Here is a 14,971-nt window from a genome sequence, read left to right on the forward strand (position 1 = left end):
CTAGTAACATGTCGTGACTTAAACATAAGAACATATTATGGCTAAGGCTACAGTTATACACGTCATAATAATAATATTAAACACCCTGTCTGCTGACAGTCATCAACTCTTCTCTCTAGTTATCCTTGACCAGATGTACCCTGTAGAAACTCATAAGCATGACTAAGCATTTAACAGTATAACTAGACATCCTATCTCCACTAAACATTTCTAATACATAAAGTATATATCTGACTAAAAATACCTAACAGTGCATATTCTGATTAATCGGTAGACTCAACATATCTACCAATGTGACTGTTTTACTTGAGTGTAGTTACAAGTTACTTGATTCAGATCTGTAGACGTTTCAACACCAGCTACCTGATGTACCCGTGACCACTAACAGCCTGGAGCCAATCCCATCTGACACTGGGCGAGAGGCGGACAGGTCGCCAGTCTATCACAGGGCTGACATTTAGACAAACACACACATTCACTCCTATGGGCCATTTAGAGTCACCAGTTAACCTAAGATGCAACATGCAAACTCTGCACAGAGACAAGATATATGTGTGTATATAGTTTAATAACGCTAGACTTGCTGTTGGTTGCATGTGACCACAGGTGACTGTACCCCTGAGCCACCTCATCAACGTCCTCCACTCTCTGAAAATCTCAGTGGGAAGCAGCAGCAGTGCCACCTGCAAATCAAGAAAACCCAAGGATCAAGCTTCGAACTCACCTCTACAATGTACAGAGGTATTCACTAGTAGGGGATAATCTACAGCTGCATATTGTAATGTGTTTACTTTCACATTGTCAAGCTCTCTGCCACTTGGAGTAACAAAAAATTTATTGTGGAATAATTTTTGAGGGAATGTAACAAAAATTTGAAACTGTGTGTAATATGTGTGTGTTTTACGTGCAGACCATGTGGAACCTGCGGGAACTTGGATTATCAGACCTGGGAACACAGCAGCTGGATGATCTGATGAACCATGTGTTACCACACTTGAGCCCACTGGAAGCCCTGCTTCCATCGGGCAGTCAGACAGCTTGGAGGACTTCCCATCTCTCCACACACTCCTTTTTTTGCAACAAGTATGGTGAGAATGTGCTGGGTAGAACAGGCAGGATGTACGACATGATGCAGACATGTAGCCAGTATATAATTTGTTCATAAAGGTGTCTTGCCATACCTTAAATTTGACTCGTGATTCTGGCGCCGGCTCTTAACAACAGAAGTTCCCGAATCTTGTTGTGTCTCCAGTCAGATATTTTTGTTGGCGTCTTCATTGGAAATTACCTTTTTACATACCATCGTATGTTTGTTTTCTTCTGGTTTTATGCTGGTTGCATGATAAAAGGTCATCAACACACCCACTAGCTCCATGTGAATACTTCAGACTGTACACATGGGCTCATTCCAGCTCACTCGGACATAACCTGGACTCTGTACTAGGGAGCTGCCAGGGTAAAGTCCGGGTCAGCTGATTCTGACATTTGCGTTCTCACATACAGCTCACCCAGGTAAAGTCTCAATAATTTAAGGGTTCTACTACATGTCTGAAAAGACCTTCAGACTGGTGCTCACTTTTCTCAAGCTCAGTTTAATTTACATCTCGCTGGTGCTTCTTACCATGGGATCAGTGACTGCTGGATGCATTTTCATTAAACACAGTTGTGGCACAACATTTCTTATTGCTTGAACATTATTGGAACCTCAAAACCATCGTTTCTTATCATAATTTATGAAGGAATTCAGAATACTATCACGTCAGGCTTACAAGATATTTTAAACATGTTGTTGTACTGAGCGCTTACAGAGAACTGAACTGGAAACTGGTTTGTGGAGGTGGTAGGCATCCATCCCTTTGTCATCACTTTAGTCAGCTACTCAGTGACAGTCTTAACAAACCTGGTGGCAATTTCTAACTCCTTTTTTTCAGTAGTATCTCTGAATTTATTTTTGTGTCTTTGTGTGTGTGTGTGTGTGTTTAAACAATAATACCTGTCTTGTTTTCCCAGGGTTCTCAAGTGGTCCCATGCCCTTATTGACCCCAGTTATTTCCAGGCAGCACCACTCACCCCTTCAGTCTGTCTGTACAGAGTTACAACACTGGTCAGGTAACTATGGATTAGAAGCAGTAGTGTAAGGGCTATCTCAGACTCTATGGGCGTTAGCGATCCTTTTTGAAGTGCATGAAATAACACTCGCACTTGCATCTTAGCACACATTTTTGGACTACACATTTTGCTACGCAAGTATGCACCAAACCCTCCTTTCATAGCACTGCAGCTGCGTAGCTTGCATAGAGTCTGAAAGAGCGCTAATAGCTCATTATTAATCTAAGCTTCCCATTCACTTGTTACTAATCATTTTGTTCAGTGACGTGCGGTCAGGGGAGGCAGGTGAGGCAGAGCCTCCCCTGTCAATCTTGAAAAGAAAAAAAAAGTTAACCATAAAATGTAATAAATGTTAATATTTGTCGGCTGGTGTGTGTTGTAGGCCCTCTTGCCGTTTGAATCCGATGTTGAAGGATTTTTTTTTTCAATAAAGAATAGCAGAATTTCCGTATGTGCCGTTCAAATACATGGAGGAGATGCGCGATGAGGCAGCACTTTGCTGTGCCTCTCGGTGGATCGTGTAATCCTCACAAACTGTATGCGATGCAAATAGTGTGTCGCTGTCCCTCTATATATCGCAAATAAAATGCTTTCAAACACTCTGATTATATGCTCTGCCTTGCCATAATCTGGATAATGTATAAAATGTAGTTCTGTAACGTGTTTAGGCTCGCAGATTAACCATAAAACCCAGTAAAAAAGTTACTCGGTGAGGCAAACAGTACCCCAGCCTCAAGGCAGAGGGCGCTAGTGAGCCCACAGATTCTTGCGCTACCTACAATCTTCTTCGTGCTTGTTTATATTTCTTGTAATACATACCAGCTGACAAATGGATTTCGTGTACAAGTAAAGGTAAGACCATAAACTTTTATTATTTCTAGTTAGAAATAAGCTCAATTGGAATAAACTTTAACCTCAAATAAAAAAATGGGTCACGTTTGTGTGAAGAATGCTGATATGAGATATAAAACACAACGCATTGTCTGTTAACAGACTATTTGTTAACAGTTCATTTGCATTTGTAAATCTGACTGTAAAAGAGTCAGTGCCTCACCAGCTGTCAACCTCACCGCACGTCACTGATTTTGTTTGTATGTTTATTGAAAACAACATAGACTAACATTTAGTCAGAGAATAACAAACAGTTCATTGTCAGTATTATCTGTTTTTAACTGATACTGTATATCTTTGCAGTATTCTTATACTTGTATTTAATATATTTAAATTTATATATGCTTTAATGTGATTAAACATATGTTCATGTGCTTACTGTATATTTTAAGTGTTGATGCAGAGCAGAGGCTTTAAAACTCTAAGGAGCAAAACAAGGAGAGTGCAGTCAACCTTCGACCAGCCCTTGGAGTCTGAAGGGTTCACACCATCCTTTATGAAGGTAGAACCATTTGGTGTTCTGTCTACTATGTGTGACCAATAATTTCATGACTGAAATAGATATGTTACATATCTTTGCTATAGTTGGCTAATGATTCTTTGCATCCTGCTGACCAGTCTTTCATTGTGCTGCAGGGTTTCCTGACACGTGACAAGGGGATTGATGTGGACAGTCTAGACAGCCTGTTGAAGAGCAAGAACGTACCTGATGGACAACAGGATGCTTTCAAGAGGGGCTTTGCTGAGGGTTTCCTCAAAGCTCAAGCCTTGACACAGCGCACACAGGGCAAGTTTAAATAGAGGCACACACATTAATTTCTCACACAAGTTACCGTTATTAAACAGTGTGTATGGTTTTCCTGTAATTTTTCCAACTGTGTAGACTCTTTGAGGAGGACTCGTCTCATCCTACTGGTCCTGCTTCTTGTTGGGCTCTATGGGCTCTCCAAGACCCCCTTCATATCAGGTAAAGGCTTCTTTTCTCCTCTAATTTTGATTTTCACTTTAATGTCATCACCTTAATAATAATTCACAAATCTTAATAATAATAATAATATTAAGAAGAAGAAGAAGATTTGCCTACTAAACAAATCTATGTACAGTATTTGGAATATTTATTAAGCTTTAAAAGAAAAGAACTAAGCTTCATATAGCAGATCCCTTTTCATTTTTTTTTTCAGACAATAACTTGTAAATTGGTGTAAGAAAGCATTAATATATACAGTCAGACATGGTTATTAAATATTTCTCAGTAGGTATACGGTGTGTGTGTGTGTGTGTGTGTGTGTGTGTGTGTGTAAGTTCATTAACCATGCCGCGCAGTGTGATTTCAAACTTTAACCATTTTGGACAGTGCGGTTCCGAACCACATCAGGCCTGGACTCAGCAGTGGACCCTGTCCAGATGAAAAACGTGACCTTTGAGCACGTGAAAGGAGCAGAAGAAGCTAAGAATGAGCTGCAGGAGGTGGTGGAGTTCCTGGGAAACCCTCAGAAGTTCACTGCCTTGGGAGGAAAGCTGCCAAAAGGTAGAGATTAAACATGTTATAGTGTGGTGACTTGTAAAAACTGTCAGCTAATATGGTAATAGGGTGGTTCTGTTCAGGATTCTGTTTTTGTATCGCTCTTTTGTTTTTCTTTATCTCTTCATCCTTGTCTTTTTTTACTTTAGGTGTTCTGCTGGTTGGCCCACCAGGGACTGGTAAAACTCTACTGGCCAGAGCAGTGGCAGGAGAGGCAGATGTGCCGTTCTACTACGCATCCGGGTCGGAGTTTGACGAGATGTTTGTCGGCGTGGGAGCCAGCCGCATCAGAAACCTTTTCAGTGAGATTTAAAAAAAAAAAGATTATTTTAACATCAGAATAGACCCTTCCCTTTCCACTTTCCATTTCCTTCCTTGGAAGCCAACTGAGGATGTGCACTTTACTTTCCCTAACGCAGGAGCTGCATGATTGTGACTGAAACAGTTGTTGCGCTGAATATTGTGATACATGTGTTTTCTGTAGGGGAGGCTAAAGCCAACGCTCCTTGTGTGATCTTCATTGACGAACTGGATAGTGTGGGTGGGAAAAGGATTGAGTCACCCATGCACCCTTACTCCAGGCAGACTATCAACCAACTACTGGCTGAGATGGATGGGTAATCTCTAAAATTAGCAGTTGCTTTTTTACATCTTTGGCATGAAGTGAGTGAGGAGTTATTTCACTTCAGATGAAAGTGATTTTGAGAGGTACTCATTGGCAGCATGCTGGATTTGCAATGCATTTGTTAGCAGAAGACAGATAAAATATGTCATCATGCTGCATGTAATTTTAGACAGCATTTTGATAAAATGAAGTGTGACTAATCAAGGTTCTTCATCACATTGATGCAAAAATCCTGCAGCCTTGTCTTTATTTGATTTATGCAGCTACACATAATAAAGGACAGTCTTCTGTAACATGTGCATGCAGTGTTCATCAGTAGGCAAATAAATAAACTGCTGCGTTGTGGTTCACTGTGCCCTGAAGTTCTAGTTATGAGAGAGCCAAAAACCAGAATCCCTTGTACAGTATGTACCCTGTGATATTATTTTGTAGGTTTAAACCAAATGAGGGTGTGATCATCATCGGTGCAACAAACTTCCCAGAGGCGTTGGATAAGTATGTTTACCTTTGTCTCTTGCTTTGCTAGTGTAGATGTCAGAGTTTACAACCTTCAGGCACAGCTGTCCTTGTCAAGAACACGTTACAGTTTCGAGGTTGTGCTTCAGTGTTTTACTAACAAACTGATCTGCCCTTTTAGTGCCCTGATCCGCCCTGGGCGTTTCGACATGCAGGTGACCGTCCCCAAACCAGACGTGAGAGGACGCACAGAGATCCTCGACTGGTACCTGAAGAAGATTAAAATGGATCCAGGTGTGAAACAAGCATTAGATATATTTTTCACAAATGCATTATTGTACGTAATACTTCAACCACTATGAACACACTGGTACAGCACAGAGCACCAGTATTGTACAAGGTGACTCAGGCTGGAATGTAAACTACATTTGCAGCTTGTTTTTCCTAAAAGCATAACCCAAACCTGACAGTTGACTGACTGTTTAAATAGCTTTGAGAACCGTTGTGTATGTGATCTCTGCAGCTATTGAGGCCAATGTCATTGCCCGGGGCACAGTCGGCTTCTCTGGCGCTGACCTGGAAAATTTGGTCAACCAGGCTGCCCTGAAGGCAGCTGTCGATGGCAAAGACATGGTCACCATGAAGGAGCTGGAGTTTGCTAAAGACAAAATTCTAATGGGTGAGTAAAGCTTTGCCAGATGATAAAGACACTAACAGTTGTGATCATACGCTTCCTGTTTCTTAACATTTAAATTATTATATCCTTGATTGTCTGCATTTTTTCATCTAACATGGCAAAAGATTATCTCATAAAAGTCATGCTGAGCACATGGCAGTAGTAGCGATGGGTTTCAGGAACTTTTTACTGAATCTTGAGTCCAGTTCCAAATCCACTTATTGAATCACAACCCTGTCAAATCTCTTTAATGAATTCATTTCATGGGAAATAAAGACATCTATTAGATCACTGTTCACTCAGCACACTAAGAAAAACTTTCTTTGTACAATAAAAGAACATTAACAACAAATGTGAATAAATGATTTGATAAGGAATTTGATCTTCTGGTTGTTTTACCAACTTTGAATATGTTCCACAATGGAGCTGGTTATTGGAACCCACCCATAAACAATAACCTTCTTTCCTAATGGAGTTATTTTTCCTTTGCTTTTTTTCAAGGCCCTGAGAGAAGGAGTGCAGAAATAGACGACAAGAACAAGCTCATCACAGCATACCATGAATCAGGGCATGCAATTGTAGCTTACTACACCAAAGACGCCATGCCGATCAATAAAGCTACTATCATGCCCAGAGGCCCCAGCCTGGGACATGTAAGAAAACTTGGAGCTGGTAGACTCCATAGTTATACAGCTTTGGCAGGTTTGGTGCAAACTGTCTTTACCTTAAGCCTAATATATTTTTGTTTTCTTTTTCCTCTTCCCTAATGTCTTCTACCTATCTTGTCAGGTGTCCATGCTCCCAGAGAACGATCGCTGGAGTGAGACTCGCTCTCAGCTTCTGGCGCAGATGGACGTCAGCATGGGTGGCCGCGTAGCAGAGGAGATTATATTTGGCCAGGAGAACATCACAACAGGTAGGGAATAGCTCCCAAAAGGGCCAGTGAGTCAAAAAGGTTTTAGATGAGAGGACAGAATAAAAAAAAAAAAGCCTGTATTATTTTATAGAAGAAAAAGTATTCATCAGTCTCAAATTTTAAAAGGCAACATAATCGGTTATGTACGGCATTTCTTCCTGTACAGGAGCATCAAGTGACTTTGACGGTGCTACAAAGATCGCCAAGATGATGGTGACCAGATTTGGAATGTGTGAAAAGGTAGGTGACTTGTCAGGGACTTAAAAAAAGAAAGGGCATTCACATTCTTCTCTTTTTTTTTTCTTTTCCTTTTTTCTGGTAATTAACGTTTATGTATGTAATTGGTTCCCTCCCTGCCTTGCAGCTGGGTGTGATGACCTATAGTAACCTGACAGAGCAGAGCCCAGAGACACAGGCTGCTGTTGAGCATGAAGTCAGAGTTTTACTGAAGGTCTGTGTGATCCTGCAGCCGAACATGACCAGTTCACCGCCTGTGGAAACATTTCTAACCTAACTTCCCTCTTGGTGTCCCTAGGACTCTTATGAGCGTGCCAAACGCCTGCTGAAATCCCATGCTAAGGAGCACAAGAACCTGGCAGATGCTCTGCTAATGTACGAGACACTGGATGCCAAAGAAATCCAGATGGTCCTGGAGGGCAAGACCCTGGAGACCAGATGAAACCGGCCAGGACAGCAGCAATCACTGGGTAGCAATGGGGAGGGGGTCAGATTTTAAGAGCTCAGGCATTAAGGAAAGAGGAAATGACTCTGTTCTTGAGCTGTGAATCAGAGCATTGGGAAGTCACAGCCTGCGTTCACATAGTCTCGACAAGTGTTCATGTGGGGCAAAGTCATATCTTCATGCTGTCACCTTTATAGAATCTCATGAATTTCCCCAGACAGTTAGTTTTATTTGAAACTTAAACACGACTGTGCTGTGTTCAGACATAAGCACATATATGGCAAAGGTCAAGACATTAAATGCCTAACATTAAGGATGTTGCTCAGATTGCTTGGTCCATTGGTGGGAGGAAATGATACGTGAATATACACCTAAAACTTCAAAACAGTACCTGTATAGGATTGAATTTGTTCAGCCAGGTCATCATAGATTCTCAATCTGTCAGTGCTGAGCTACATGTTCCCAAAGAGCTGCTGGGTAACCAAAGCAGAATTTAACTGACTCTAAACTTGTATGTTCGATACACACTGGCAGAGTTGATGCCTGTCACTTCGCTGCAAGTGCATTGGCTTGCATTGAACATAGTGGGTGCAGGGGTTTTGATGCATCACACGCTGCTGGTGTGCTTTGCCCTTAATTCTCAACGTAGCATCTAGAGCTGTCATGTCGTTCCACCTGATTGTTTGCATCCAGGATGGCTGAACATCATGCATATCCATTGTCCTGTCCTGCCGGACTCCTCTGAATGTTCCTGTTGCTTAATTTTAAAGGTGGCCTTTTGAGATGTGTATTTTTTTTTTCCCTATTGAAATGGGTAGTACAAGTTGAACTACAATATCTCAGCACTTTGATTAAGTGTGCAAATTGGCAGTGCATTTGTCTGCTCTTCATGTAAATGATTTCATTTATACTGTTTGTACAGACTGAATAAGAATTGTGCTGCTTGGCCTCAAAAGGCATGCAACAAATGGCTGTGTTTATGTAGTAATGGAGCATTGGGAGCATTAGGATTTTAGACTTGTAATGTTGACCTAATTGGGCTTCTGAGTGGCCTCAGCAAAGTTTTTCTTTTTTTTTCTTTGTGAGTACAAATTGTGTTTATCCAGTTCCTTTAGTTATTGTCCACCTTTGTCATAACATCAGACACATTTCTCCCCCACATGTAGTGCTGCATACCGTTCTGTATAGTAAATATTTCTGTACACTGTGAATGATCAGAGATTCCAGTGTTTAATGGCCCTTTTTCCACGAGTGAAAGATGTGAAACAAACATGACGTTTAGGCTGTAACAGTTCATTAAATCTGGTTGTAAATCCTCAATTCTAAATTTGACATTTCTTCAACACAGTTTGAGCAGAGGTTGAACAGGTAAAGGGGCACCAGCACTTGTCACCCACATTGTAGCATTTAAGAACAGAAGTTATAGCTCTTGTCAAGATTACTACCAACATATGTGATGTGATATAGTGTTATGTTTGTTTTTTTTTTGTGCTTCAGTTGTACACTATCTCTTATGTTTCTTATTTATTATCTACTGTCTGTACTTTGGGACTGGGATATGGGAACGTTGTGTATATAGATGTATAGTAACACTGTTATGTTGTGTAGACACTGAATGGCTCTTTGCCATTGGTTGACAAAGCCTTTCAGCAGTATGATGGCAGCAGTTAATGAACATCTGTGCAGAAGAAATAAGAGGCCCAAATAAAGGTTTGTTGCTTTGTATGTGTGGATTAGTGAGAGGGAGTGTGCTGCAGATTTATTTTTACAAGTTGAACAAAATGACAAATCTGAGAAATGGAACAGGGATTATATTTCTGAAATGTCAAGCTACAATATATATTTTGAATCATTTTACCTTGTGACATTGATATCCACAAAAACAAGTAATAACCTGGAAATAAAACACTGTCAGCCACTGTTTTTTGCTGTTTGAATTACTTTTTACTCTTCGGTGCCACCTAGAGTCTGGCTGTTATTTATTCTGTGTAGTGATGTGAATTATGAAGTACTGGCTGCTGAGGCCCAGGACTAACCATTACTTCGCAGTCTGGTAACACTAACTTGGCACTAGTTAGCCAAGGTTCCAATTTTGAAATGAAATACAAACATAAGAAAACATGAAGGGTCCCCCCCCTAAATGTTGAATGTATTAAAGGGAGAGGTTTCTTAAAGCACTAAAGGGTTATAACCAACACTGTGGGCCTTTTGAAAAAGAGACAATTTATTTACATTTATACTGCAAATGAAAGGCACCAAAATGCTGCTATAATAACAAATTTAAAAAATCTGTTATGAGTCTTTTCACATGATATTTTTCATTTTATGATGTATTTTATCATCATTACTAGGTACCAAATTATTACATTTTTACAAGAAACTATATATCATGAAATGTTTTCATGATTATACAAAACCCATGTGTCTTTTTAAAACAAACTTTTCTTGTTCTAACATGATAAGCTTTATGTTGTTCTAATTGTGCTATTGTGAACACTATCTGATCCGGTTACTATCAACCATAGCAAGTGGCAGCAGCACAGTTTCTACAAATACATCCAAAACAGGCTTCTCATCTTAAAAAAAAAAGTAATATTAATGCACAGTAGCTGCACTATCAGTTTAAACTATTTTCAAAATTCAGTTCCACTTTAATGCCATTTCCCACAGGTGTGGAGCAGTGTCAGAAACACTGGGATAAACATTAAGCCATGGAGAATCCCAAACATAATCACAAGAAACACAATTTTGAAGAATGTCCTAAAGATGTAACTCCCAGACATGGACAGCATCACCACTCCCAGAACTGTGGACAAAGCTCCTTGCAGTATTGGATAACCTAAACGAACCAACGCATCCATGGCTTTCTCATTAACGTCGCTCTTGGGGCTGGAGACAAAAGAGTAAGTAATATGTGCTGAGAAATCTACAGAGAAACCAATGCACATGACCAGGTTGATCATGGAAATGGAATCCAGATTTACACCCCACAGCGACATGAATCCTGTCACGCCAACGATGACTGAACAAACAGCAAAAGCCACCATCATGGAACATAGAAGATTTGGTATCAAGATGAGTGAGACGACTAGCATAACAATGACAGCCACCAGGACAGTTTGAATGGTGTTCTCCAAAATGATAGTATACTGGTCAAAGTAGATGAAAGCTGGGTGGTACACCAGCAGCTCAAGTGGACATTCTGCTGCTGCTTTCCTGAGTCCTGTCATCATGTCGTCCATTGTGGTTTTATTGAGGGTCTGGATGAAAAAGCGAGAGGCCAGAATGTGATTGTCTGCGGTCACATTAATGTCTTGTCTAAATATGGAGTTGAGTTCTAAGAAATGGGGAAGATGGGTTTGAAAATCTACTTGAGAGCTTATGTTGAGATTGGTTGCATTTGCATACTGTTGAAAGGAAAGAAACCAAGAATATGTGTTATTAACAAAGTTCAAATGTTCAAAATTAGAAATGCATGAGTATAAATGCTCTTGTTTGTCCTTGTCCCAGTATGGAAAGGGATGGGTCACTGCAACCATTACACTGTAGCCATATTCAGAAAAGTGCTGCCTTTGATTGTTGTAGTAACTGATGATGTAGGAATCATCCAAAGCCAGATTCCTGATATCAAGTCCCTGCTTTAACACCAAACAACCATAGATGCTAACAGCCAGATAGCCTGTGTAGATGACAAATACACACACTTTAATCAGTTTGTGGGTCAGAAATGGCCCATAGAACTGCTCAAACATGTGACTCACAAGCTCAGTTTCCTCCTTTTCAGTGATTCGGTCATAGCTTCCTCCAACACAACAGATACTGAAAGCTTTTGATTTACCAGATGGTAAGTCTTCTGGGATTTTAGCACAGGTAAACCAGTGCTTGTTCTCTGCCTCCCTCTGTCCATTCAGAGCCATACAGGCCCCCAGGAAAGTGATGCTGTACAAATAGCAGAAGCAAACAGATATTGCAGCATAGAGGCAGAAGGATCGAACAGAGGCAAAGGGTGAGCTGCAGCCCAGGACGAGAGCCAGAGCATTGGTCAGGGTGGTGATGGTGATGGAGATGGCAGCGCTCTTATAGGTATCAGCCAACCGGTCGGGCACGCTGTCCAGAACACTGGTCCTCTGCCAGCAGGAGATCATGATGAACATATCATCGAGTCCAATACCTACAGAGGAGAAAGAGATTTTTGAACTGGCATGATTTCTGATTCTTAGCTTTGATGTGTGCAAGGCTGTATTATCCACAGAGCAAAGCAGGTAGTTAAGTGTCCTGTTTTTATGGAAAGTCAGTGAGGTCACAATTTGTCTTCTTTTTCCTGCTGGTCAATCTTTTATACCTGTTTTATTGTACCAGCTGACATGTATTGTTCTTTGTTAATTTGATAAGGAATCTGTACCACTAAAGTGCATTATCAACTTAGGCTGGTCCAACATTATGACCTTATCTTGTGACCCCATCTTGTATAAAGGTACGTATGTGTCAAAATCAAATTTTAAAAGACCATATCACCATTTTTGCTAAATTTAGCTCTTTAAAGAACAAGTCAGCTAATTTTACAAGTCAACGGCTATTTACTGGTGTGGGGGAGTATTACTGAATATGAGAAACAAGTGGTACAGTACCTTTTGTCACTCCAGAGGAAGCTGTATGAAATCTAATAATGTATCAAATCATGTCATTAGAGTCAGCATCAGTTAGGGTTGAAGGCTACAAGTTTGGGAACAAAAATAAAATAAAATAAAATAAAGTTTAAAAATTAAAAAAAAAAAAATCTGGGGGCATGGGATTAGAGAAAAAAGACCATACCAGACATCTGTAGCATGCTCCTCTGCTTGAGTTCAGAGACTTGTTGCTTCATTAGCTCCTAGCATACCACTCCCCAATAAACTAATGATGGTGAAGGTGCATTGTGGATAATGGTTTATACAATACAATGTGTGGAATACTGAAAACAGTGAGTCTGATTATTCTGCATTAATTTGATCCTCACAACTGTCCAGTGCAAGTCAGATGATGTAGAAGCGCAGTACAATGCTAAATTGGTGGAGTACTTTTTAGACTACCACTATATGTATCATTTTGTTAGCCACTTTTACAGTAAATGCAGCTTTATTGTTTATTCTGAGTTTTGGTTAATTCAGTTAATTCACTCATGGCTGTGTCAAATGAAAAATATGCTGTGCATTATCAGTGATCATCATCAGCGTGTAACATACTTGGCCAAATAAAGGTGATTACCCTTATTATTATTCTTATCCTTACCAACACTTTATATCAAGATTGTCAAACAAGGATATGTCCTATGACAGTTACAGCTGGTATCAAGAACAGTATCCAAAGACTGAAAATTATTTTGACATAGCAACTGGCAAATGTTAAGGTGTTGGAAAATGGACACATGATTGGAATTCTTTTTTACTATCAGTGCACAATGAATGCTATGTCAACAAATGTTTCTTTTTTTAGGTTAATAGGAAATAATGTTTTGAATACTTTCTAGCTTTAATTAAACCTTAGACAGTGGGATCTCATGTGCAGGTGTGTTCATAAGAACCTACCTAATATCATGAAAGGACAGGAGGCAACCGTCATGACAAAAGGTTGACCCAGTAACAACAGTGTTCCAAAACTAGTCAGGACTGCTAGACCTGTGGAGAGCACCCCACAGGACGCCACCCATGCCTTTGTTCGAACATTATCCAACCTGAAGAAATCAGAGATTAAAAAGATTCAGTTTCTCCACACAATGCATTTCATTTTCTTTTAATTTTAATGGTCTTATGATCATACAGTATAGCTCTTTTCTATGCTTTGAAGCACACTCAAAGATCTTTACACTATTTCCCTTTCACCTGTTTGCACTACTTGATAAATCAGTTCAGATTCTTTACCAACCTCCAACATGATATAATTGAAAACATAATGGCAATGGCATAGGTGATGGAAAATAAACAGACGACTGAAGCTGGAGATTTCTCAAATTCCCACTGCATTGACATGGAGGTGGAATATGACACCTAGAAAGATGATTAATACATTTAACAGGGTGCCACTTTCATTAAAGGCAAATGATTTAAAACACAGGTATGCTACAGGGCTGCTTACCTTAATGGAAGCTGATGAGTCATTAGAGACCAAACGTATGAAACTTTTCAACCACTGATCTATTTTTGCTTGGTTGTCTTTTCGTAAATAGTAATAGAGCTGTATGGCTTTAGCACTTTCAACAACTGAGCACTCTGCATTCAATTTCACACTCCCCAGACTTAAATGTAAGGGAATACTCTTCAAATCAAAGTGATACCACGGGAATGTCAAATTGACAGTGTCTATATTGTTCGCATTGTACTCAATAACATCTAGAATTGTGTTAGAGGTGCAGGACCCCATCACATTAGCACAAACATCTGCATAGTCAAATGACTGGCTGTCAAGATGCACTATCATACTCCTAATTTTAAAGTCCAAGTCTAGGACTTCCTGAAGTGACTCTACTGTCAGAATATTCCTGTCACTTGTGGCTATGAAAGTTGCATAATTCCCACTTGTGCTCAGCCTTAAATTCGAAAACATGGAATCATTTCCTGGAAAGGTTTCTTGGAAGTATCTCCTCTCCACCTTGGATTCTCCATAAATAGGGGTGAACTGCTCTTCGATGTTGTTGGACATTCTGTCCACAAGAAAATAAAATCCACTCCCCAGACTTGCTGAAAGGATAAGAGGGGTGATCAGGAACCACCATGGATGGGATCCAATAAAATGGCCCAGCATCTCAAAACACATGTGTAGCGATCTCTCAATGTAGGCTGTGTGGCATCTGGCCATAGCTGTAAAATTCTGCTCCCTTAAAATACAAATTTCTGCTTCTCCTATCCTCAGAAATTTCAGTCTAATAGCAGACAGACCTGCAAGTCTTCACAACTAAATGTATTCTTGTGCTGCAGACTGTTTTCAGCTCCTTCATGAGCTGAGATTTGCATAATAACAAGGTTAGCCATCTCTGTAATGAACTGAAGCAGATGAGGTTTCAGGGCCAGCTCAATCAAAGATCCTGTAGAAGAACAGAGGGTGTAGTATGATTCACTAGT

General features: G+C 40.1%; 2 protein-coding genes across 2 annotated transcripts in view; one reads left to right on the forward strand and one right to left on the reverse strand.

Annotated features, from left to right (window-relative positions):
• The window catches only part of LOC109974081 (ATP-dependent zinc metalloprotease YME1L1-like), a 10,920-nt gene extending 1,125 nt beyond the window's left edge, over positions 1-9,795 (forward strand). The window contains exons 2-18 of the mRNA XM_020624089.1: positions 607-741; positions 911-1,088; positions 2,011-2,109; positions 3,393-3,502; positions 3,637-3,787; positions 3,884-3,967; positions 4,355-4,528; positions 4,672-4,824; positions 5,007-5,139; positions 5,580-5,642; positions 5,785-5,897; positions 6,127-6,282; positions 6,781-6,932; positions 7,069-7,195; positions 7,362-7,435; positions 7,560-7,646; positions 7,731-9,795. Coding sequence (XP_020479745.1) covers positions 607-741; positions 911-1,088; positions 2,011-2,109; positions 3,393-3,502; positions 3,637-3,787; positions 3,884-3,967; positions 4,355-4,528; positions 4,672-4,824; positions 5,007-5,139; positions 5,580-5,642; positions 5,785-5,897; positions 6,127-6,282; positions 6,781-6,932; positions 7,069-7,195; positions 7,362-7,435; positions 7,560-7,646; positions 7,731-7,874 — 2,133 coding nt within the window. The 3' untranslated portion in view covers positions 7,875-9,795. The remainder of the gene's footprint in view (positions 1-606; positions 742-910; positions 1,089-2,010; positions 2,110-3,392; positions 3,503-3,636; positions 3,788-3,883; positions 3,968-4,354; positions 4,529-4,671; positions 4,825-5,006; positions 5,140-5,579; positions 5,643-5,784; positions 5,898-6,126; positions 6,283-6,780; positions 6,933-7,068; positions 7,196-7,361; positions 7,436-7,559; positions 7,647-7,730) is intronic.
• Positions 9,796-10,528: 733 nt separating this feature from the next.
• ptchd3b (patched domain containing 3b) lies at positions 10,529-14,708 on the reverse strand. Its single transcript, XM_020624070.1, has 5 exons — positions 14,429-14,708; positions 13,989-13,999; positions 13,779-13,900; positions 13,442-13,587; positions 10,529-12,048 (listed from the first exon to the last, which is right to left on the reverse strand). The coding sequence occupies exons 1-5, from the start codon at positions 14,706-14,708 to the stop codon at positions 10,529-10,531; spliced, it is 2,079 nt and encodes a 692-aa protein (XP_020479726.1).
• Between the last annotated feature and the right edge of the window lie 263 nt (positions 14,709-14,971).

The sequence above is a fragment of the Monopterus albus genome, unplaced genomic scaffold, assembly GCF_001952655.1.
Source record: "Monopterus albus unplaced genomic scaffold, M_albus_1.0 scaffold319.1, whole genome shotgun sequence".
Lineage (NCBI taxonomy): Eukaryota > Metazoa > Chordata > Actinopteri > Synbranchiformes > Synbranchidae > Monopterus > Monopterus albus.